Source organism: Felis catus, chromosome B2 (genome assembly GCF_018350175.1).
Source record: "Felis catus isolate Fca126 chromosome B2, F.catus_Fca126_mat1.0, whole genome shotgun sequence".
In the NCBI taxonomy this organism is placed as follows: Eukaryota; Metazoa; Chordata; class Mammalia; order Carnivora; family Felidae; genus Felis; species Felis catus.
This window is the reverse complement of record NC_058372.1, coordinates 56,003,546-56,029,217: the sequence shown is the minus strand read 5'-3', so window position 1 is coordinate 56,029,217 and position 25,672 is coordinate 56,003,546. Positions and strand designations below refer to the sequence as shown.

Sequence of the window (25,672 nt, the reverse complement as noted above, 5' to 3'; positions counted from 1 at the left end):
GAAAAGCCAAAGAAATATCTGCTAAGTATTTAAAGTGCAAACATGCAGATAAAAAAAGAGTTATGTGCCTACATGTCACTGTACTGAGTAAACACTTAATCATTAACCTCTATAAATGACTTTACGGTAATCTCATCATATAGTATTTTAGAAGCATTTTTATTCAGACAATTGTATATGTTGAACAAATTAGTGTTTGGGTTTGAGCTGTGGTTATAATTAAGATTATAGTTGTTTTTTAATGACGCTTTTCACTTAATGATAGTGATTTAAATGAATCTTTCCAAATAAAAATAACTTGAGCTTGGAGAAGGTGCCCCTAGAGTTGTATAAATATGACATAGATGGGCTCAGAAGACATTTAAGGATGTTCCACACCGGATGAAAAACATTTAAAACATGACCAAAGGCTCTTTAATTGTCTACGAAAGGAGAATATGATTTACACACACAGTGCTGAAACATAGGAAAGAATTATTTATAGCAGAACAAATAGGACATGAATTGTATATGTGTTTGAAATTATTAAATTATTTACATTATTAAAATTATTAAAATTTAAAACTGGTAAATTATTTACATTATTAAAATTCATGTCCAATCATTTTTTATCAGCATCTTGCCAAGTTTTTTGCTGTTTCTGTAAAACATGGACTATTCTGTACAATGGCAAAAGACAGTGTGATTTTTAACCTTGACTATGCTTTTTGGAAACTTCAGAGACAAATATTGATTAAGCCCAAGATATACTGAATCACCACATTTTTAAAGGATCCACATTTTTATACTTGGTATAAATGGATTCTTCTTCTGCAACTCTGTATGCTTTCTTCAAATTCAAATATTTCCCTCTGAAGTGAGCAATCCCAAATGGGATTTTATGATCTCATGGGGAAAGCATGAGTAATTGCTGCTTATGTTTTTGGTAGGCCTTTGTATTTAAACTCTTTTAGTTCATATATGTGTTGACATTTACTGTTATATGTTGAAATGTTATCTAAATTCTGAGTTTAAATATAATGTAATGATTGGTGTTTTAGCACAGAATAAGAATTCTTCCTAATTGCCAAATTCAATGATCAGTTTGTTTTCCTAGGCTACCTCCATCTGTAGCCTCTGCTAAAGTTATTGCTTCCTGATTTCTCCACCTCTTTTGCTTACTCCTTCTATTCCTCACACTTCAGGCAGCAAGATGCCTTTAAAGAAAGTTAATGGGGGGGGGGGGGAGGAGGGCGCCTGGGTAGCTCAGTCAGTTAAGTGTCCCACTTTAGCTCAGGTCATGATCTCCCGGCTCATGATCTCATGGCCTGTTAGTTCAAGCCCTGCATAGGGCTCTGTGCTGACGGCTTGGAGCCTGAAGCCTGATTCCAATTCTGTGTCTCCCTCTCTCTCTGTCCCTCTCCTGCTAGTGCTCTCTCTCTCTCTCTCTCTCAAAAATAAAGACTAAAAAAATTTTTTTAAAAATAATAAAGTCTTAAGTTAATCAGGCCTCAGTTCTCTTGTTCTACCCCTACTCCCCACCAGTCACCAGTTCAGAGCTTCAAAGGCTTTATATTGCTTTTACCTAAGACCAGAATTCTCAACAGGGTCATAAGTACCTGAATATTTTCTCTGTGTTTGTCTGCCTTCCAGCCACATTTCTTACACCTCCAAAGTGAATTTTTACCAGTTTATCAAATGTCATACTGGGGTTTTTTCATGTTATTTCTTTTGCCTGGAAAGTCTCCATCAGAACTCCCATCTTTTGCCCCTGCCTCAGCTTCCTATACATCCCCTCTCTGCTTAAATGCTAAGTCGCAGGGGAAGTTTTCTAAGGACTCCAGTTTTACATTCCCGTGTAATCCTAACCTTCTTTTAGCACAGTACTCGGAACATAATTGTCACTTGATTCATATTTGGGGATTGAGTGATTTATTAAACAAATGTAGCATTCTTTTGTTTTCCCCATTCTCTTGTATTCCTCCAGACCCTAGTCCTTTGCCCCTCTTCCTTATTTTCCTTTCTAAATGTAAGTGTTCCTCAGATTTCTCTCCTGGGCTTTTTTTTTTCTTTTCCCTTATCCCTTTCCTGTAGTAATTTCTTGACTTTTAAGTAGCACTTCTATGTAGAAAATTGCCAGACTTATATTTTTATCTTAACTCTCTCTCTCTCTATGTCTATCCGTATATGGCTACTAGATTTCTCCAATTGGAGGGCATGGGAAATGGATTATAACCCAGGTTTCCCTCTAAAACTTTCATTCTTGTCTTCCACAGTTTTATTAATGATACAATATATTTTCAGCACTCCAGATTTAGAATGTTTTGATTAATAATTCAATATCCTTTCTTCATATTCCTCCAATTTAATAAATTGCCAGGTCTTGTTGCAGGTACCACCCCGGTCTCTATTTCACTTCCTGTCCTCTTATATTTTCTACGACTGCCATTCTACTTTACGCTCCATTATCACTATCAACGTTACACCAAACAACTTCTGATAGGCTCCTCCATCTTTAATTCCCCAACTCCACTCCACTACGTCTTCTCTAACCTCCCTTTTTAGAGTTTTGCTATGTCCCTGCCTTTTTTCCATGCCCAGCTTCTGCCTCCTTGTTCAAGGTTTAACAAAAACATCAAACTTCCTAAGCTTTCTCGTAGGGAAACGATTTCTTCTTCCTTTGAATTTTTGTTGCACTTAATGTACTTCTTTTATGGCATTTACCAGTTTCTTTTAAAAATTTTAACAGCTTATCTATACCCTTTTCCCCCCACAGGAGTATGAGTTTCCTGAAAGAGTATTTATATCTATGTGGTTCACTTTGTATCCTCCATACATTTCACAAGTTCTAGGTGCTAAACCAATGTGTTTAGTGAGCAACTGAATTGACTCCATCCTTGATTTTATATAAATATGTTTTTGAATAACATTTAGTTTATGATAATATATTGATACTATCTTTAATGGTTCTAAAACATTCTCCCCTACTCCTGCCATTTTCTTGAATACTCATCCTTGTCTATTTTGTTAAATTGGAAGTGCTTTTCTTTATAGAGTTCTCTGTTAATTCCAAATGGTATTATTTAATTCTACAGACATAGCTTGATATTTTTGTGGTTGAAGAAAGCTCTGTTCCTTTACTCACCAGTGTCCTTTGATGATTGCTGAGATGAGTACCTGAAGTATTGTCTTTTCCTGTCTGTTTATACAGAAAGAATATTTTTTGATCTGTAACTGTGGTCTGTCTTTGTGCAGTCTGCCCAAATTTGCTTAACTTTGTTTTAATGGCAACAAACACAAGAGTAGAATACCAAAGGATGACTCAACGTTGAATTCCCAAATACAGAACAGCAAGCAGCTCTATGAATTCCTACTCATTAAAAAAGGGATTCATACTCAATTCAGGAATAGGATAGAGATGAAAATGGTGTTCAAATATAAAGAAATATTAGGACAAGGGGAATTTGAGGATCAGGAAATGAGGGAGCTCAAATCCAGTTGTGGCATATGAAGCCAACAGCAGAGACTAGTAATTCAGAGATTCTTCACAAGTGGCCCTGGTGATAAACCCTGCCCTTTCATTGCAAAGCAGATGTAATTTTAGTGCCCACAAAAGGAGAACTAAGGCTAGGTGTATTGCCTCTTCTATTTGAGAAGAAACAGAACTGCCGGAATTAGTTTACAAACATTTCATTAGAAGAATACTACATGGTAGGGCACATCGGTGGCTCAGTCTGTTGAACATCTTACTTCGGCTCAGGTCATGATCTCACAGTCTGTGAGTTCAAGACCCACATCAGGCTCTGTGCTGACAGCTCGGAGCCTGGAGCCTGCTTCAGATTCTGTGTCTCCCTCTCTGTCTGCCCCTTGCTCGCTCGCTCTCTCTCTCTCTCTCTCTCTCAAAAATAAATGAACATTAAAAAAAAGAAAAAAAAAGGAAAATTCCACATGTTAAAAAAAAAAGAAAAAGGTTTATTTTATACAAGTATTGATGAAATATTTTAAAAATGAAGAAATGAACTAATCAAGAAAAAAGGGTAAAATGAGAGACTGGAGATTCTGGAGTACTCTGTACTTAAAGGGTGAATTGGTAAACCTTGAAATACATATACCCAATATTATTGAAGTTTATTTTCACCTAATTTTCTTTTGTTTTTATTTTATTATTATTATTATTATTATTATTATTATTATTATTATTATTTTAAGTTTAAATAGGCTCCACAGCCAATATGGGGCTCCAACTCATGACCCTGAGATTGAGAGTCATATGCTCTATTCTTGGAGCCAGCCAGCCCCCATATTTTCACTTAATTTTAAACTGTTCCTGGATTTACTGTGTTAAAAAATGTCCCTGAAATATTTTGCTTAAGATGTCCCCATTTTTATGAAAAGCAATTGGTTTGCCACAAATTATATTTTATAGCTTTACAAATCCATTGAAATGTGTTCTCTTGGTTAATTTTACTTGACATGATTTAAATATTTCCTTTTAGGAAAAAAAAATAAAAATCTGATTAAAATTGCTCAAAAGGCTTTTTGAAAATAAAAGTTATTACAAAACAACTGTTCAGTGAGTTAAGCATAAATGAATTTGACATCCACAAATTTAATTTTCTTTAAATACATGTGGATAAAATACTTTCAAATTATTTGAAGATATTTAGCATACTGAAAACACAGCTGTGTTCACTCTATTAAGCCTTAGGAATCTTGGAGGTTCCCAAGTTACTAAATTATAGCTAAATATTGAAGACACTATGGTGTAGTGTTTGAGTTATTTTCCATGTTGAAAGAGATTTGCTTTAAAGAAAGGTTAGAACCAACTGTTTTCAGTGAACTGATAACTCACCTGTCATGACTATGTCATTTGACTTTGTTTGGAAGGGAACTGAATATAGGCTGAAAGCAGAACAACAATAACAACCATAAAAAAACAAGTCTTAATTAGAACAACTTTTGTATTGTGTGTTTTCCGAATTTATCTTAACATAAATTTCCCCAAACTAAGCACTGTATACAAAATATGTAGCAGCTTCATGATTACATCTTGTTTTAAAATATGAAACAGAAATGGTATCCATTCTTTGGATGGAAGTGCCTGCCTTTACAATAGAGGTGGCCATGTGAGGAGGTGTTTGTAAACATTTCTTCTCATCACCACACTTTCTGTGAGATCATCCATGTAGGGGACTTAGTGCCCAGCACAGAGTGACCCTTCAAAATATGTGAATTGTAGCAAGTAATAGTAGCCAATAATCAAAAAATCATTATATATTATAAATATATAAAAAGAAAAATATTAATATAAAAATAAAAAAATAAGGGTTACCGAAGTCAAATTTCGGTATAGGTGTCATACTATTACAATCTACTGAAAAAATAATAATTGTGTAATAATAACAACCCACTTTATAAAACTGAAGTATAACTAACATATGACGTTATATTAGTTTCAGTTTTACAATGTATTGATTCAACAATTCTATACATTATTCAGTGTTCATCATGATAAGGGTATTCAGCATCTGTCACTACAGAATGTTATTAAAATATTGTTGAATATATTCCCTAATCTGTACTCTTTATCTCTATGACTAATCTGTTTTATAACTGACAGTTTGTACCTCTTAATCCCCTTATTTCAACTATACTTCCCCTCTGGCAACCACCAGTGTGTTCTCTGTATTTAAGTGTCTGTTATTTTGGGGCACCAGGGTGGCTCAGTCGGTTAAGTATCTGACTCTTGATCTCAATTCAGGTCTTGATCTCAGGGGTGTGAGTTTAAGTCCTGCATTAGGCTCCAGTTTAAGTAGGTGTGGAGCCTACTTAAAAAAAAAAAAAAAAAAGTAAGGGTCTGTTTCTTTGCTTGCTTTTTAGATTAGATGTATAAGTGAAATCATACAGTATTTGTCTTTGTTTTAAATTCTGAAAGAGACTTATTTCACTTAGCATAATACCCTCTAGGTCCTTCCATGTTGTTGCAAATGGCAAGATCTCTCTCTCTCTCTCTCTCTCTCTCTCTCTCTCTCTCTCTCTCTTTTTTTTTGCTGATAATATTCCATTATACATACACTCACATACACATGCATATACCACATTTTCTTTATCCATTTATCTATCAGTGGACATTTGAATTACTTCCATATATTGGCTATTGTAAATAATGGTACAATAACAATAAGAGTAAATATATCTTTTCAAATTAGTGTTTTTACTTTCTTTGAACTACCCACATTTACTGGGCACTTATCGTGCATGTATTATTATCTTTATTCTTCCCGTTTACAGATAAGAAAAATGAAGTTAAGGGGAAGTTAAGTAATGTAGCTAAATGTATATAGCTAGCAAATTTACAAACCCATGTAATTGGTCTTCAGAACCATGCTATTAATTATTATGCTCTAATTGTTCACTGATGTTGGTGCATTTTACTTACCCAAATAATAATTGGGGAAAAAAGTTTTTGTGCCATTCCTCATTGTTGGCTCCAAAAACTGCAGATACTAAGGAAGAGATAAAATCACATAAGCAAACTTAAAGTATTATAAATAAATACTTGTTTGCAAAAGCAAACGGTAAACTATGTTTATAAATTTTAAAAACACATTAAAAGTTCTGCATCTTTAAAATAATGTTATATAATTAATGTTACTCATAAAAGATACTTTCCATCAGTTTAAATCTGATTATACAACATCTTCATTCCGTTGAATCTATGTGTTCTATTTCAAAATGTAGAGTTTGGGAAAGAATTGAAAGGGATGTCTCCTTTACAGCTTTAGACAATTTGGTTTCAGATTGGTCACTGGTTGGAAATGAAGCTACTGTATTGAGAAAGAAGTGTTGGGAAATGTGTCACAATAATCAAGGCAAAGAAAAGAAATTTCTCAAGAGTATAGCCCATATATATATTTTGTTAATAACCTGTTCTCAGCCAGGAATGCGTGAAATGCAATCTCTTCCTTTCAGTCATAAGCATTCCCAGTGGAGATATCACTTTAAGTGCTTTGGTTTTTCTTTTCTTTTCTTTTTTTTTAAATGTGTTTATTTATTTTTGAGAGAAAGAGCGTGAGTGGGGAAGGACGGAGACAGAGGGGGACAGAGGATCCCAAGCAGGCTCTGTGCTGACAACAGTGAGCCCAAAGCAGGCGTAGAACTCACAAACTGTCAGATCATGACCTGAGCCAAAGTCAGATAGATACTCAGCCAACTGAGCTACCCAGGCGCCTCACTTTGGTATTTTTCTATCTGATGTTTTACTGCTACCTGTGAAGGGGCAAGAAAGTTCTACAACAGAGTATTAAAGAGAAGTTCAGTCAAAATTTACTCAACTGGAATTGATCTATTTGATTTTTTAAGTTATGTAGTATTTAATGCATTCAACTATATGTGTGCTTTTCATGTAGAGCATAAAATAAAATGGATACTCATGAGCCCCTAAGTTAAATTAAAGTCTAAAATAATACTTATCACTTTGACATCACTGTGTTTCCCTTTGATCACATTCTCCACTGTCCATTCCCAGAGGTTATGAATTTTATGTTTATTATTATGCCTGTTATTTGAGTATTAGATTAACTACTTAAGCATTTATTCATAAATAAAACATTGTTATTGCTCATTGGGTTTTATAAAAACGATGTAATATGTCTAGAACTTGAATTTTTTACTCATAACTTTATTTCTAGGATTTAATAATGAGATTTCATGTAGTTATGGGTAATTTATGTTCACTGGTATAAATATCCCACTATGGATATGTCGCAGTTTGCTCAATCATTTGTACCATCATGATTCTGGGAGATAAATAGGATCTACTCTCTAGATAATTGTTATAAGCTATAATTTAGGACTAGCATGTTGTTGAAAGAGGTACCCTTACCTCTTTCAGGACCTTAAGAGAGCTGTCACCCGTGGGCAGTGAAGATCTGAGTCTGAAGCCTGACAGAACCTAGAACTGGAAGCTTGTAGACAGTCTGTGGAGCTTTTATATACACAGAGTGGGGCTCATGTAGACGTCAGTAAAACAGCCATGTCTGAGCACCATGATTTGCCAAAAATAATGGATACCAGTTCATGTTCATCTTCCTCATCTCATGCAACTTCCTGTTATTGACAAAATCCCAAAACAAAAGGAAAACATATGTAGAAGATCTGGGAAACACATCTCAGATATAAACAAGTGTTGATATGGGGTCAAGTTGACATCATACCATTCTTGAATTGATGGCTTTTCCCAATTATTTTTGCTCTTACAAGCTTTGAGACTTTTAATGTTTTTCTACATGCACCAAGATTTACCTGCAGAATATACCTGAGAACGGAATTGCTGAGACATGGGTTAAATACATTTGCAGATTTACAAGACAATGGCAAAATAGTTGAATCTATTTACATTCCTGTAAGCAGGGTATATGAATCTTTGTGTCTCCACATTCTGACCAGTGTTTGGTTTCTGACTTCTACCATCATTGGGTGTATAAAATGACATCTTATTGTCATCTTAATTTGACTTTTATTTAAATTCTAATGAGGTTGAAATTTTCATGCATTTTTCTTTTGCTGTTCTTTCCTCAATGACATATTCATGATTTTATCTTTTATTTATTAAGATAAAAATGGTTTTATCTTTTATTTATCTTTTATTTATTTATTAAGCTGTTTGTCTTTTCCTTACAGTTTTGTACTTGTTTTTGTAAACTAATGTTTTATTGGTAACATAATGTAAATAGTTTTCAAATTTTTGACTTATGTTTTCGTCGTCTTTGTGGTTTATTTTAATAAATAGATATTCTTAATTTTAATCAAACTTTTACTGTTAGCATGTTTTATGTCTTGTCTTAGAACTCTTAGGCATTATTTTCCTTTATTTTTCTGTTATAAAGTCTAAAATTTTGCCTTTCACTCCTAAATCTATAATCCATCTCTATTTATCTTTTTTTTTATGGTGGAAACAATTTCATTATTCTTACTATGGGTAGCCAATTATGCTCTGTATTAGAGAGTTCCTTCTTTCCCTAACATATTAGTTTTCTGTTGTTTCTGTAATAGTTAACACAAACTTAAGTGGCTTGAAACACAACAGATTTCTTATTTTACAGTTATAAAGATCAGAAGTCTGAAATGGTTCTCATGCACTAAAATTAAGATGTCAGTAAGGCTGCATTCCTTCTGGGGGTTTTATGGGAAAATCTGTTCCTTGATTCCTCTAGCTTCTAGAAGGTATCCTTATTCTGTGCCTCATGGCTTCCTCCTGTCTTCAAAGCCAGCAACTGCATGACTCCAACCTGTGATTCTGTTGCATTTTTCTTTAATGTATAAGGACATTGAGCACACCTGGGTAATCTAGGATAATCTCTTCATCACAAGATTCCTAATTTAGTCAGAGTTGCAGAGTCTCTTTTGCAGAGTAACATATTTACAGATCCTGGGTATTAGGCCATGGGCATCTTTAGGGGGCCATTATTCTGCTTTAGTGATCTGTACTGCCCCTGGTATCATACATCATTTTAACATAAGGAGGAGTTTGTTTCTGGATTCTGGATTCCACTGCTCCATTTTCTATCTGTGTTCCAGGACTATACATATCACATTGTCATAATTAATACAGCTTGATAATGAATCTTTGTATGTGATAGGCATAGTCCTCAACTTGTTCTTCTGCTTTTGAATGCTTTGACTATTCTTGGACTTTGATGTTTTCATACAAATTTTACAACCAATTGGTAAGTTGATCCAAATCCTATTATGATTGTAATTAGAACTGTGTTGAGCTATAGATGTAATTGAAAATACTAGAAATTGAGACTTCATGTCCATGAACATGATCTGCCTCTCAGTCTATGTATATACATTTGACAGCTTTATTAATGTATTTTATATATTTTCTGTAAATGTTTTGATTATACAGAATTCAGTTTATTCTTAGGAAATCTTATTTATTTTTTACTGATGCTGTAAATGATATCTCTCTTTTAAAAAAATTACTAATTATATGTTGCTTGTGCACAAAAATACAATTGATTTTTTATATTGATTTTGTATGAAACACCTTGCTAAGCTCTTTTACTTATTCTGATGATTTTTCTGAAATTACTTTAAGCTCTCTCTCTCTATATATATATAAATATATAATATATGTATATATATATAATATATATACATTTTATATATATTATATATATTTTGTTTCTTACTTTCTGATGTTTATTACATTTATTCAGTGGCTTGAATATTCATTGTTGAAGAAAACAAGAATGTGGATCTTTACCTTGTTTTTAATATTATTTTACTCATAAATACACTATTCTTATGGGGTTTTAGTAGAAAGCTTCTACTAAAATGAAGGAAGTTTCCTTCATTTTTCAGATGATAGGAGTTTTACAAAGATTGGAACTGAATTTCGTAAAATTATTTTTCTGTTTAATAAAATGTTAGCCTTTTTTCACATCCAAATAAAACGTTAACCATTTTTTCTCCATTGTTATAAATTAAGGGTTATAACTTAGGGGTTATAAATCTTAAACTACCTGTGTATCTGTGACAAACACAACTCAATCATCATGTGTTTTTTGTATATACAGCAAGCTGGTATTTTGTTAAGTATTTTTTATTTCATGAGTGGATTTGCTCTATAAATTCTCTTTTCTGATATGCTTTTATATCAAGGTTATACTAGACTGCTAACTGAATTGAGGGATATTTCCCCATTTCTTCCTCTGGATAGTCTGCTATTAGCTCACAAGCATAGGAATTACCCAGTGATTTTCAAAACTGGCTCCCGTACATGCAGGGCAAGAACAGAGTGAAGAAAGAGGTAGGCCACTCCAGATTGGTAGGTGAAAGGTTTAATAAGCAAGGAACTTCTATATGAGACTTGTCTTGGGTGACTGCAAAATGAGTAGATCTTAGCGCCTGCCCACCACAATCTTAAGAGTTTATACAGACGCCTTAATATGGTTCAGTCATGTTTACAGTCCAGATGGTCTAAAGGCTGTGTCCCTAAAGTGGCTCCTACTGTGGGAACAGTGGGTGGAACATAAATTCCAAGGATAAGGGAGGGGATAAAGAGCCTCTGCTTGCCAAAGTCCAGGTTGTGGGTCAATTGGCAGTCATATCTCGACGACTCCTCCAACATCTGCATAGATTGGAATGATGTGTTTCCTAAAAGTCTAGTGAAATTCCTATGTAGAAGTGCCTGCAATTAGTATTAGTTATGATACTGTTCTTAAATATTTCTATGTTTTCAACCTTCTAATTTTGCCTCCATTTTTAATTGAAGTACTATTTACGTACTGTGAAATGCACAGGTTTCAGTGTACAACTTGATAAGTTTTGACAAAAATATACCTATACTTTCAACACAATATAGAACACTTCCATCACCCCAGATGTTTCCTTCAAATCACTTTCCCGTCAGTCCAGTCCTGGCCTTCTATTTTCCATAGGCAACCACTCTTAGGAATTCTACCACCATGTATTATTTTGGCCTCTAGAACTTTGTATTAATAGAATCTAATGTGATATACTTTTTTTGTATCTGGCTTCTTTCACTCAACATAATTGTGAGATATATCCATGCCATTATATTAATCAGTGAATTATCCCTTTCTGTTTATGTATAAACTTGTTGATCTTTTCTCTTTGGATAGGCATTGGTTTATTTATAGTTTAATGGTGACTTTGAGTAAAATATTATGGACACTCTTGTACAAGTTGTTTTGTGAACATGTGCTTCTATTTCCCTTGGTTAAATACCTAAGTAGAATTGCTAGGTCATAGCAGAACTCCATGTATAACTTTATACATAATAGCCAATCTTCCCAAGGTAGTTGTATCGTTTTAAACTGCCAACAGTAATTGCTCCAGTACTTCCACATCCTTATCCTCATCAATATTTGGTCTTTGTTTGTTTGTTTGTTTTAGTAATTCTGATATATGTGTGTTTAATTATTGACTTGATGGAATTTTTTATAGATTCTAGATACTAATCTTTTTTTTTAAGTTTATTTATTTTTGAGAGAGAGAGAGAGAGAGCAGGGAAGGGGCAGAGAGAGAGACAGATTGAATCCCAGGCTCTCAGCACGGAGCCTGACGCAGGGCTCAGTTTCATGAACCGTGAGATCTTGACCTGAGCCAAAGTCAAGAGTCAGACAGACGCTAATTGACTGAGCTATGTAGGCACCCCATAGATACTAGTTTTTTTTTAAGTTTGTATTTTAATTCCAGTCAGTTAACATACAGTGTTACATTTAGATACTAATCATTTTTCAGATGTATACACAGGGAATATAGTCTCCCAATCTGTGGCGTGTCTATTCAGTTTCTTAGTGGTTTTGGGATCAGCAAAAGCTTTAGTGAGGGCTGTTTGCTTCATATTAAGTAACTTTTCCCAATTTAAATTTGCAAAGGCATTCTTCTATGCTTTCTAACTAGAATTTTTTATAATTTTAGATTTCATGTTTAGATCTATGACAGATCTCAAAATAAAGTTTGCCTAAAAGTGAGGTGGGACAGAAAAGTTTTTCTGTGTGTCTGTTTTCTTTTGGTGTTTTGTTTTGTTTCCATATGATTATCCAAATGTTCTAGCTACATTTACTAAAAAGATTTGCTTTCCAAATATTATTACTTAGGCACTTTTTCTGAACATCAATTTACCTTCTAAGTATAGTCTTTCTGAACTTTGTACTGTTCTATTTATCTACTTCCCTATAGGTACGACAATCCACACTTCAGTACAATATTAAATAAATGTGGTGAAAGCAGACATCCTTGAATTTATCCTAGACTTAGGGGAAAAGCATTTAGTCTTTCACCACTCAGTAGGGTGTATTTCTTACTACAGGATTATGGATTTTAAAACATATAGAGAAAACCTCTCGTTTAGAAAGAAGTTACTTAGTTTTATTTATCTTTGTTTTTCATTTACCCAACACAGCTTTTGGTGCATTCTATGGTTTTTGGTGTATTCTAACCCCTTTTTATTTTTTATTTTATTAAAATAATTTATTTCTTTATTTTTGAGAGAGAGAGGGAAAGAGAGAGAGAGAGAGAGAGAGAGAGCGAGAGCGTGAGTGGGGAGGGGCAGAGAGAGAGAGGGAGACACAGAATCTGAAGCAGGCTCCACGCTCTGAGCTGTGAGCACAGAACCCGATGCGCACTTGAACCATAGAATCAGACTTTGAGATCATGACCTGAGCTGAAGTCGGACACTTAAGCGACTGAGCCACCCAGGCACCCCAAAGCCCTTTCTATTTCTTAAATTAATAGGTTAAAGATTATTCAAGTCATTTGGTGTGGAGTATGTTAGTAACTGACAATATACTCCAATAACTGCTTTTATTTCACTTGATTTTAACTATGTTTTAGGAAGAATAACATACTGAATAGACCCTCTAGAATTTCCTTTTTAGAGAAACTGTTTTGTATGTATGCACTATCAGTAGTGTTTTAAACTTTTCTGTATATGTGTAGTTTTCAATATTCTGTTTGGAGAGAAAAAGCTTTTAGTAATTTTGTAACCATTGTGCTCCTCCCTAATATCTTTTTTGTAAGTGATTTATTTATTTGATTATGTAAGTATATGACATGTTCAATATATTATTGATTTTGGCAGTCTTTAGGAAGAGGCATCCTTCTTAAAATGGATTGTAGATGAGAAGATCTGAAATAGTTTTGTGTGTGTATGTTTCTCTGTGTGTGTGAATGGCATAACTCTCTTCTGCATGGTAAAGTTTGAAAAGCCCACAGCCCATCATTTATTTTTGGTGCAAATTATTACTTTTTTCTACTTTAAAACAGAATTCTATTGATTTTGTTTCCTAGTTCAATTTTGTGGGGAAATTGCTTGGACCAAGAGGAAACTCCTTGAAGAGACTACAGGAAGAAACAGGTGCTAAAATGTCTATCCTGGGCAAAGGATCAATGAGAGATAAAGCAAAGGTACTGAACTTTGAATTTGATATTTAACACATACAGGAGGTTACCTGTAACACTGATGGCCAAACTTACAAGCATATCTGCACTGTTGTCCCATCACTTCTTATGATTTTTCACCTTCTGGGACCACCCTATTGCACTCCCTGTTGATTCTTCTATTTTCGTAAAAATCAATTACCCGCCTTTTTTCCCCCAGAACATGTAATTCCATATCTTTATTCTCTTTAGTCCTTTGTGTAAATTGTTGTCAAATCTTTTCACTTTTCCTGTGTCTTCTGTAGGATGTTTCTATATGTCTGTGCTCATTTTCTTTAATTCCCTGTCTGGATCCCCTTTCTCTCTTCAACTATGTCACCTAATCACATCCATTATATCATTGTCTCTTTTTATCTCTTTGCTCCATTTCACTCTGGCCCTCTTATCTAAAGCAATTTCAAATACTCATCTGCAAATCTAAGAGAATTCCACTTCTTTTCTTAAATGTTTCTTTCTTTTTTTTTTTCCAACGTTTATTTATTTTTGGGACAGAGAGAGACAGAGCATGAACGGGGGAGGGGCAGAGAGACAGGGAGACACAGAATCAGAAACAGGCTCCAGGCTCTGAGCCATCAGCCCAGAGCCTGACGCGGGGCTCGAACTCACGGACCGCGAGATCGTGACCTGTCTGAAGTCGGACGCTTAACCGACTGCGCCACCCAGGCGCCCCTTTTCTTAAATGTTTTGATTCACCTGACCTCAAAAGAACAAATAAGCTAAGAAATATATGAACTTTGATATTTGAAATGATTTCCTTCATATCTGAACGACATCATCGTCCCATTTTATAAAGTGAAAGCAATTTTCAATGTGTTAGGATTCACTGTTTTGGAAAAATAACAACCATTTATAGAGATTTATTCATAAAGGATCCTTTAAGATTCATTGAGAAAAGGTGGGTGTGTTAAGGTAGTATTATTTGATCAGGCCATGCTTTTCTGATTCAGTATGTTACCATGGAAAATATAATTTTCAAACATTTATTTCTGAATATGGGAATTACTGAGAAAATTGTTTAGGAGTTCTCCCTTTTAACTGTTAATGTGAAATCTTGAATAAATTTATAGTGGGAAATGTCACTGTACAGATAGCTCATAATCTTACAATGTAAACTTCATATTGTGCGCTTTTTATATTCTTCAAACTTTCTTAAGAGTTAGATCAGGCATCGTCTCCCCAACAGGGATTTCCTGAACTCCTGTGACAGGCTAAATCCTCTCATCACAACGTATTTTATTGAAATGTTTGGTTTCTCTCATTAAACTGTATACTCCCACCAGCTGGAGAAATATCCTTGTCAGCTTTGCCTACTCAGAGTATCTGTGTAGTCCCTCCCTCTGTAGCTTTCAAAGTAAATGAGTATTTATTGCTTTTTCCCATATATTTGGAAGTTTTTTTTCTGTTCACAAAGTTGTACATTGGATGCCTTTTTTCCTGTTAGGTACCAGCATAAGTATTTGAAAATCTAGGAGGAAACAAATTTGGTTCTATTGAGTTTCCATTATGTTTAATTTACTAATATTAGCTGTTGCTTGAAATCCAGGTTCTCATTGATTACTTTTTGGGTGATCCATCATGTTTGCCTATGCTTCAACTACTTTCATTGTTCTTTTACAAAATGAAAGAAAATAAGAACATTTAAGAACAACAATAGGGGTGCCTGGGTTGCTCAGTTGGTTAAGCCTCTGACCTCAGCTCAGATCATGATCTCAGGGTTCATGGGTTAGAGCCCGCGTTGGGCTCTATGCTGACAGCTCAGAGCCTGCAGCCTGCTTCAGATTCTATGTCTCCCCCGTCTCAGCTCCTCCCCCGCTTGTGCTCTCTCTTAAAAATGATAAACATTTAGGGGCGCCTGGGTGGCTCAGTCGGTTAAGCCTCCAACTTCAGCTCAGGTCACGATCTCACAGTCCGTGAGTTCGAGCCCCGCGTCGGGCTCTGGCCTGATGGCTCAGAGCCTGGAGCCTGCTTCCAGTTCTGTGTCTCCCTCTCTCTGCCCCTCCCCCGTTCATGCTCTGTCTCTCTCTGTCTCAAAAATAAAAAATAAAAACGTTAAAAAAAATTAAAAAAAATGATAAACATTTAAAAAAATTTTTTAATATTAAAAAAAGAACAACAATAATGTATTGCACTGTAAACTACATTTTATAGAATCTAGATAAGATCTTAACTTCCAAGGGTGGTGGGCACACAGATGACATAAAACCACAGACGTGGATATGCAGAAGTTCACCTTAGTATACACTTTATTAAAATAAAAAAATAAATCCTTGTTAAAACATTGATTACTATGCTGCTGTTTTACCTCTTCCCAACATGACCTGATCAGGAAGAAAGATTTTATATGTGATTTTATTCTTTTAACAAATAAAACTCATATGATTCTTCTGTGGAAGTATCTCTGTGTGTTTGTATTATACAGCCACACAGGAATATATTCATGCATTAATTGCAGAAGTATTTGTAGCTATGTGTCACACTATGTGTCATCCATAGTCTCCTCCTAAAGTTTACATTCCAATGGCAGAGACAGATAATAAATAAGTGAATAAGCACAATTTAATAATTATTATGGATTGAAATAATACGGATTGTTTTTCTGTGTTGACTCTGCTATTAAGATGCTATACAATGTATGTCCTAAACTTGATCTTTGCTTCACGACAAAAAGGAGATACTTGGGTAGTTGTCTAAGTCAGGACAAAATAACTATGCAAAAGTCTTGCACTTCTGCTATGTGCTTACCTGTAGATTAAATATCATGCTCTATAGAAAATAAATATTAGACATGAGTCAACCCCTCACGAAACTTTTAATTTAATTAAACATCCTGATATGTTTAACGCTTTCTTTTTTTTAAATTTTTTTTTATTGTTTATTATTTTGAGAGAGAGAGAGACAAAGAGACTGAGAGCAAGCAGGGAAGGGGCAGAGAGAGAGGGAGACACAGAATTGGTAGCAGGCTCCAGGCTCTGAGCGCTCAGGACAGAGCCCGACGCGAGGCTTGAACTCACAGACCACGAGATCATGACCTGAGCTGTAGTCGGTCACCCAGCTGACTGAGCCACCCAGGCACCCCTGTTTAACACTTCCTTTAAAAAAAAGTTAAGAAAGCATCAATCATTGATTAGTAGGTGGAAAGAGTGACATACTTATTTAATTTTATAATTCTAATAAGACGTTTTCATCCTTAGCAAAGCATGACATTTTAAGATTTATTCTAAGATCATTATAAAATTGCATGGTATAGAAAATAGTTCTAGTGGTTTAGTGTAGTAAAGAGATTCTACCAAGTTTAATGTTTTTATTTGTGTTATTTTGGTTTTGATGGATTTGGGGGAAATATTCCTTTTAGTTTTGTGATACCTAGCCAATAACTCTATAAGCAAAGAAAGGAAACAGAGCCAAAACAAAGTGAAATGTGGTAATATCCAAGGTAATACCAGTGGCAAAATCCTACCGTATATTCAATATTTTGTTCCCATAGTGGTCAGATCACCGAATATATGAACTCACATTTTACCTAAAACTATGCAGGAATGCTTGAACAGAAGCTGGCTTTTAAATTGTGATGATAAAGGTATTCTTAGAGAAAATTAGGAGGTAATATATACAGCATGTTTGCGATATTTCAAAATATCTCAGGAAATTAACTGGCAGTTCAGAAATTTCTTTAAAGTCTACGTCCCTCATGCACCATATGGCCAGCCAGTTCGAAATAACCATGCAGCTGCCGGCTTCACTAGCGGTTGCTTCTGAGCAATCTTCAGGGGTAACTTACTGTAGCTTCGGATAGAGTGTTGCTATTTTTAGTGATGCTGATGGCAGAGATTGGTGAGGGAGAACAGAGGAAGCAGTGGTCTACAGGCTTATCTTTGAAAAGAGTGAGGAGCAAACATAATATCTTCAAGAGAAAAGGTTTGAGAGTTTAGAGAAAATCAGACAAAAGCCAGTCACCCAGATAACAGTGAAGAAACCGCGGAAAGCATCAAAGCAGATTTCTTGCATACTTCCATTGTCCTTAAATGGAAATCACAAATAGACATGTTGCAAATAAATGATGTCGTAATGACAGGTGTTCTGGCACTTCTATTAATAAGCTTGGTTGAAATTTTGGCATGTAGTCTTAGAACATGCTGGTTATTATATGTTAAAAGTAAAGTGCCATTTGGTGGAGTTTTATGTGAAACTGTGTGATAATTCTCTAGGCAAGCCTTTCTCTCTTTGATGTGCTAATATCATGTGCAGTTTCTATTTTATAATATATCTTCTGTATTGGGTGATGGCTACTTTAGTAAATCCTTTCTGATTTCATGGCAATTTGATTTTCATCAACAATAAAATCAACCGAAAACCTTCAAAGTGATGCTGCTGCCTGGTGGGTGTGAACCCTGTACCAATCATCCTTCTCTCATTTGGCTTCTGGGCTATGCCTCACATCAAACAGCACTGTTAGTCTCTCAAATCCTGAAGGGGAGAGGCTCTGCTCACTGCCTGTCAGTCAGGCTGGGATCAGTTATGTAGACTCCTGTTTCAACTTTTTAATACCCCCAACAACAAAGCAACTTGTAATCCCACAGAATCAAGAGCCCAGACACCCTGATTTTAATTTTAGCTGTGCCCCGTAATAAACTGCACTGTAGATCAACAATATTTTTTTCTCAGCTCCCCTCTGCAGGAAAGAATGCTTAGCCCAATCGTGATTTCCAAACAGAGATAGGGGAGTAAGCATTATTCTTTGCTTAAATATCACTTGAGTTTGTGAAGGACAAAGAGTATATCAGAAATTACAGATAGGTGGAAATTTATTTTTTATTTATTCACTGCATTCGTCTGTTTCTTGGATCTGAATTTTGAGAAATTAGATTTTAACAGACTAAACGGTTACACCTGAGCAGTGGCACATGTGCTAAGGAACACTGGATTGCAAACATATATTTTGTGAGAATGCAAGGAAACCAGTTTTAATGGCGAACCAACACAAGGTTATATCATCCTATGATATATTACGACTCCAAGTGACCAAACAATTAATATAGTCAGGTTTGAGTTGAAGAGTGAAATATATCATCACACTAGTGAGAAATAATTTTTACATTAACATCTTCAACCCTTTTATGTGTAAATAATTTGTCATTCATTGCAGTGGGCTTTGACCTAAGAATGAAAACAAAACAAAACAAATTCCATAAATCTATCCAAGCTCTGGTCTTCATAAGCTTCACTGACAGAGCATGAGGTGGCATTGTTTTGCACGTTGTGAATCAAAATTATATATATGTTTTATTTTTATTTTTGTTTAATGTTGATTTTTTGAGAGACAGAGTGCGAGCCGGGGAGGGGGAGAGAGAGAGAGAGAGAGAGAGAGAGAGAGAGAGAGAGAGACAGAATCCAAAGCAGGATCCAGCCAGTTAAATGGAGAGGCCTTGAGTAGGTACCAGTGGGGAATCCCAGTAGAGCCCAGCGTTTGAGTCATCCCTGCGCAGGCATTACACATGCAAGTAAAGAACTCTCCAGATGGTATCGGCCTCTAGCCATTTGAGTGATCACAGATTGTTGGAGTCCTATGTGTAGCCCCAGGCTCTGGGATCAAAACACATTATCCCCATTGTCCTCTGTCTAAATCTCTCACCCACAGAATCCATGCACATAGTAACATGCTTGTTATTTTAGGCAACTAAGTTTGACATGGTTACTTATATAACATTAGATGACTGGAACATATTCCTACAATTTTATTTATAAAATTAAAAGATTCTCAACATTGTGAGCAATTTTCCAAATACTGGATTAACTCTTGTGTTTCTGCTGCCCTCTCATGGCAATTACTACAGACTTTGAAAATTTCTGGGGATTTGTGTGAGTTTGTGTATTTGGTGTTTTGATTATTTTGTTATTTATCTGCACCTTATTTTGAAGCATATGTCAAAGTTCTGTTTCAAAGTTGCCAGTAAGAGAAAAGGCTTCCAAGAAAGACAATTCAAAGATTTCCAGAATGTTTGACTTAAAAAGTATTAAGCTAGTCATAAAGCTGGTTTAAGGCCTTTGTACCTTTGAATGTCTACTTTAATGCCAAGAGACTCAATCAAGGTTAATTGGTTAGGTAATTCTTATTTCTTTGTAAGGTTTCTTAATTTTATTACAACCTGTGAAAATGAGTGCTATGGCATTTTGTCAGGGATGTTACATAGATCCCAGAAGGGGAAGGTATTGCGCCATACGGAATGTACTGCCCCAAACCAAGACTGGGATAGTTTTCTTTCTTAGTCCCTCCTTTTGACCAGGTCAGATTGTTGAAGGTTTGTTGTAGCCAAGAAAAGGACCATGTGGCATTTTTGTGCTGAGAACATTAACTGAGTTTGTTGCTTCATCAGTCATTTCTTAACTTTCTTACAGATGGTGGAATTTAGATAAGGGATCAAGTTATACAGAATACTACCATCAAGGTTACCTGCAATCTATTTACCCATTGACTTCTTTCTTTACCAGTTTCCTATGTTAGGGAAGAATTTCTAAGCAGAATCCTAAGGTGATTCAATTTACTGATATACATTCATATACTATTAATATATTTTATAATATTTAGTGCTACATATATGTTTAGTTGGCTTATCCCTCTCAACATATGTTTTTTAAGTATTAATATTTGCTTTGTTTTTTTAAACTAGACCCAATCTTCGCTCTGCCCACACATTACAAATTCCAGTAGACACATAAGAATCACCAGAGCGAAGCAATAGACCCACACAGATAGACAATGAATATATTGGGTCTATATAATAGGTCAAATGAGAAAGAAAAAATTCCCAAATAACTTTATTTTGCTCGTTGTAAGAACTACTACATTTTTAGTTTTATGGGTAATTTTAATGTCAAACCAAGTAAGAATGGTGGTCTAAAATTAAAAAAAAAATTATGGTTTTTAACTCTTAGAAAAGCCTTTGATGGAAGGTTGTTATTTGTACATTTTTAGAAAGATAGTGTTGCATGTTTGTTTTAAATTGTTAGAACTTGACCCCAATAGATGTTCTTTGAAGAGAAATTTGGACTACTTGTTCTAGTGCAGCTTGGGGAATTTAGAGATACAGTTAAGAGGATAATGGGACCGGAGTAATGTTAAAGAGAAAAATCCTGCACTTAAGTGCACTATCAGCACTAATTCAGATTTTGAATTTCATTAGTTGCAGTGATGTTTTTGACTTTGTACTCTGTTTTCTCCTTATTGTTTTCTTTAATTTCACAAACCATTCAAAAGTTAAATAGTAATCTAGTTTTATCAGCCATAAATACACGAATCATTCGTAGTTGAATAGTGTTGTCATGAATACTTGAAATTTTGTTTGAGCTCTTGACAACCCTTGATAAAAAGTAGAGAGCTCTTTTTTCTGGTTATGGTTCATGATGCTAAACAGAGCCCAGAGAAGGACAAAGTAGCCAAACTCCTTAGTCTAATGGATAATATTACTGAGTTCACTTTTGCTTTCTGTATTGGTTCACCAAAATTGAAATAAAAAAGACCGAGTAAACATAAAAAAAAAAAAAAAAAAAAATGTTAAATAGAAAAAAAAAAAAGGCGGCGGGTGCCTGGGTGGCTCAGTCAGTTGAGCGACTGACTTCGGCTCAGGTCGTGATCTCACGGTCCATGAGTTCAAGCCCCACGTCGAGCTCTGTGCTGACAGCTCAGAGCCTGGAGTCTGCTTCTGATTCTGTGCCTCCCTCTCTCTCTGCCCCTCCCCCACCCATGCTCTGTCTCTCTCTGTCTCAAAAACAAATAAACATAAAAAAAAAATTTAAATAAAAAGACCAAGAAAAATGAAAAAGCCAGGATACAAATTAAATTTTAAGTATTTTGCTATGAACACAATCAATTGCACCACTTGACCTTTAGCGGCTGAGACAAAGTTTTATATACTTCCCGGGTTGCCATTCACAAGGCATTCTCTGTGAACTGTGCTTCTAATTGTCCAATACTGCTTGTCACCAGCACTTAACCTAGTTACAGGAGTGACCATACCACAAGTCAGTACAGGACACACTTCCATGTATGTCTTTCTTAATATCTAAATATCAGAAATTACCTAAACTTCTTTTTTTTAAGTTTATTTATTTTGAGAGAGAGAGAGAGAGAGGGAGAGAGGGAGAGAGTGCAGGGGAGGGTCAGAGAGAGGGAGAGATAGAATGTCAAGCAGGTTCTGTGCTGTCAGGCCAGAGCCAGATGTGAGGTTCAGTCTCACAAACTGCGAGATCATGACCTGAGCCTAAATCAAGAGATGCTTAACTGACTGAGCCACCCCGGCGCCCCTAGATTTCTTGTTAGTATGTTTATTGTTGAAATGTTACTTGTAAAGATATTTTTTGTGTCACATACTTTCTGTGCAAACAACATTTGTTTTAATTTTGGTAATACTAACATTTAATTTTTTTTGCTTTTGAGGTCAGGGTTTTGAGATGAACAGTGAATGTATGCCAGTATTCTTGCATGGAGTTTACCCCAGATAAGGCATGCCTAAGCTATAGGTATATAGTTGCTAAACAGCTACAATTTCGCATCACTATGGGGTCAAAAACAAAACAAAAGAATGTAACCATTGATTTAGAAAACTTGGAATATATGCAGAAGTTTTTATGTTCACATTTCTAAGTTTATTAAGCCCTGTATTTGCTGCTGCTTCTTTCTCAATTGTAGGCTTACTGTTTTCTCTTCCTTTTGATATTTTGCATGTTTTGAAAAAAAAAATTATTTCAGTTATTTGGCACTTTTATGGGATATTTCCCCCCATTTTTCTTAATTTTCTTCCTTTCACCTGTCTACCTTAAAACAATTTTAGAGCTAAAATTATTTAAAATCAGGAAAAATTTTCCAGTGTTTTAATACTGAATAGCTCTCATTTCTATTTCCCTGAATATTACTGAAATATGTGAGAGATATTTATTTCCTCAGCAGCACCACCATCATATTTACTTAAATCAAACGAAGTCAACAGTCACCACTACCAAACCAGGAGAATAAACAGTAAAGAATAAGAGGCCATCAACTAAACAGACACAGCCTTCCTTGGGCTGAGTTAATATTTTCAGGATCTCAGGATGCCTGGGTGGCTCAGTCGGTTAAGAGTTGATTTCGGCTCAGGTCATGCTCGGTTTGTGAATTTGAGCCCCACTTGGTTCTCTGTGCTGACAGCTCAGAGCCTGGAGCCTGCTTCAGATTCTGTGTCCCTCTCTCTGTGCCCCTTCCCCACTCACATTCTGTCTCTCTTTCTCTCTCTCAAAAATAAACATTAAAATAATTTTAAAAAATATTTTTAGGATCTCAATTCTATACATCTTAGATTAAAAGTGATATCCACATTTTAAAAATAATTATAACTATAACAACCTTAAAGCATGTAGAAACTTTTATTTTGATTATCATTTGTCTTAAGGAAGAATTCATAATATGGATAAAGCAGAATTATGTTTTATGGGCAATTCTATATCTTTAACATAATCATCTGGATTGTAATAATTAAACTTGAGGAATCCTTAATATTATGAAGGTGACTGTGGGGTGGTCTTAATTTTCCCTGAATTGATCAGAGGTGTAAACTATGTGTTTCCATATTATACACATAAACATGCACATGTACATTGGCTTATATAATCTTGGCAGAGAAGTTGGCAGAGAAAGTGAAGATGCTAGCTTATTTAGTTCATTAATTTTTATAACCAAAATATATTGTTGCCCAAGAGACAGTAGTTTGCTTGAGATTACTGCAAAATTGTTAGGAAATATTTAATTATATGAGGTAAAAAAGAAAACATAAATAGGAGGACCAGTTTCATGAAAATACTTTGTTTAAACTGGCAGATTAATTTCAAGGAGCCATAACGTTGGAAGCAATAGACTTTACTAAATTTTATCTTGCTGTTTCTTAAACTGCTACACCCAAGGTAAGAAGAAAATGGATCCAAATTACTTTAAATAATATAAAATTACCTGCAGGATATAAAAGATTGAGTTGACCATGATTTTTCATCATGATCTAGCCTCTTTAAAAGTGAGTAGCATAGACTTGCTTTGGATGCTGTCTTCCTCTGTCTCTGCCCCTCCCCACCTTGTGCTCTGTCTCTCTCTGTCTCTCAAAAAATAAATAAATAAATGTTAAAATTTTTTTTTTAGATAAAAAGATCTCCTGGGAGGCTCAGCTGGTTGAGCGTCCAACTTTGGCTCAGGTTATGTATGATCTCACAGTTCATGGGTTTGAGCCCCGTGTTGGGCTCTATGCTGACAGCTCAGAGCCTGGAGCCTGTTTCAGAATCTGTGTCTCTCTCTTTGCCCCTCCCCAGCTCATGCTCTGTGTCTCAAAAAAAAAATAAACATTAAAAAAATTTTTTTTAATTAAAAAAAAAACTGAGTAGTTTAGATATAATTTATTTGTGAAAATGCTTTCATCCAACCTCTGTGCTGTTTATCACAGACAGTATGCACCCCAGATGGATGAAAAAGGGGAAAGGGACCCTGTGCCGGGAGTCCCTGAGTTAACAGCCCATATGTTGGGGTGTAACAGTTGTCTGCATTTCATGACAACTCATACAGGGAAGAAGGTCACAGCTTTCCAACCCTAGTCCTGTTCTTAGGGCAAGAGTAAGAGCAACATGAGCTTTTGGGGAAGTCTGCCTGTGTTAGGAGCCCAGAGTTTCCTCTTTAAGAGGAAAGAGTTTCTCTTCATCCCTCTAGGTTTGTAGGTCAGAAAATTGGTCACAGTATGTTTAGTTGCAAGTGTAATAGTTTCTTCCACATTGCTATGAATTCTTAAGGCTATAAACCAAAAATGTCATTTAAGTGCACATGTTTTACCCTAGCCATTGTTTGTTTGTTTGTTTGTTTGTTTGTTTGTTTGTTTTTTAAAGCCACCAGGCCTAGATCATATTTTTTTGCCTTTTATTAGGGTATAATTCACATACGCAAAAATCTAACACTTTTTAAAAAAAAATTTTGGATGTTTATTAATTTTTGAGAGAGAGAGGGAGAGAGAAAGCATGAGTGGGGGCGGGGCGGAGAGAGAGGGGGACAGAGGAACTGAAGCAGTTTCTGTGCTGACAGCAGAAAGCCCAGTGCGGGGCTTGAACTCACAAACTGTAAGATCATGATATGAGCCAAAGTCTGATGCTTAACCAACTAAGCCACCCAGTGCCCCGAAAATCTACCACTTTTAAGTGTACAAATGTACATAGTCATGCTTGTACCATCACAATCAAGATAGAGCATGTTTCTGTCACACCAAAAATGTCCTTTGGGCCTTGCCTCACACTCTGGTGCTAGGAGATCTCTGATCTGCTCTCTGTTACCATCTTTTAACTTTTCCTAGAATTTCATAAACTAATTTACACACTATATAGCTTGCTTCTGCGTTGTTTCTCTTGACATAATGTTTTTGAGGATTATCCATGTTGATGCATGTATCAATAGTTTGTTCTTTTACATCACTGAGAAGTTTTTCATTGTGTGGCTACACCAAAATTTACCCATTTTTTGATGATTATTTATAGATTGTTTACAGTTTAGGCTATTATGAATAAGGCTGCTGTAAAGATTCATATATGTCGTTGTATGGAGATATGACTTCACAATAGAGGATTTGGGAATTATTCTTTGAAAGTTAAAGAACAAGGACGTTAATATAATCTTTTTCATTAATATAATACATTTACCACAGGGCTATATATTTTTTTAGAAAGT

The 25,672-nt window shown here is 35.2% G+C and overlaps 1 protein-coding gene across 16 annotated transcripts in view; it reads left to right on the top strand.

Moving 5' to 3' along the window:
* The window catches only part of KHDRBS2 (KH RNA binding domain containing, signal transduction associated 2), a 610,124-nt gene that overhangs the window by 212,457 nt on the left and 371,995 nt on the right, over positions 1–25,672 (top strand). For all 16 annotated transcript variants that reach the window (XM_045057696.1, XM_045057693.1, XM_045057697.1 and 13 more), the window contains exon 3: positions 13,807–13,923. In XM_045057696.1, coding sequence (XP_044913631.1) covers positions 13,807–13,923 — 117 coding nt within the window. The remainder of the gene's footprint in view (positions 1–13,806; positions 13,924–25,672) is intronic.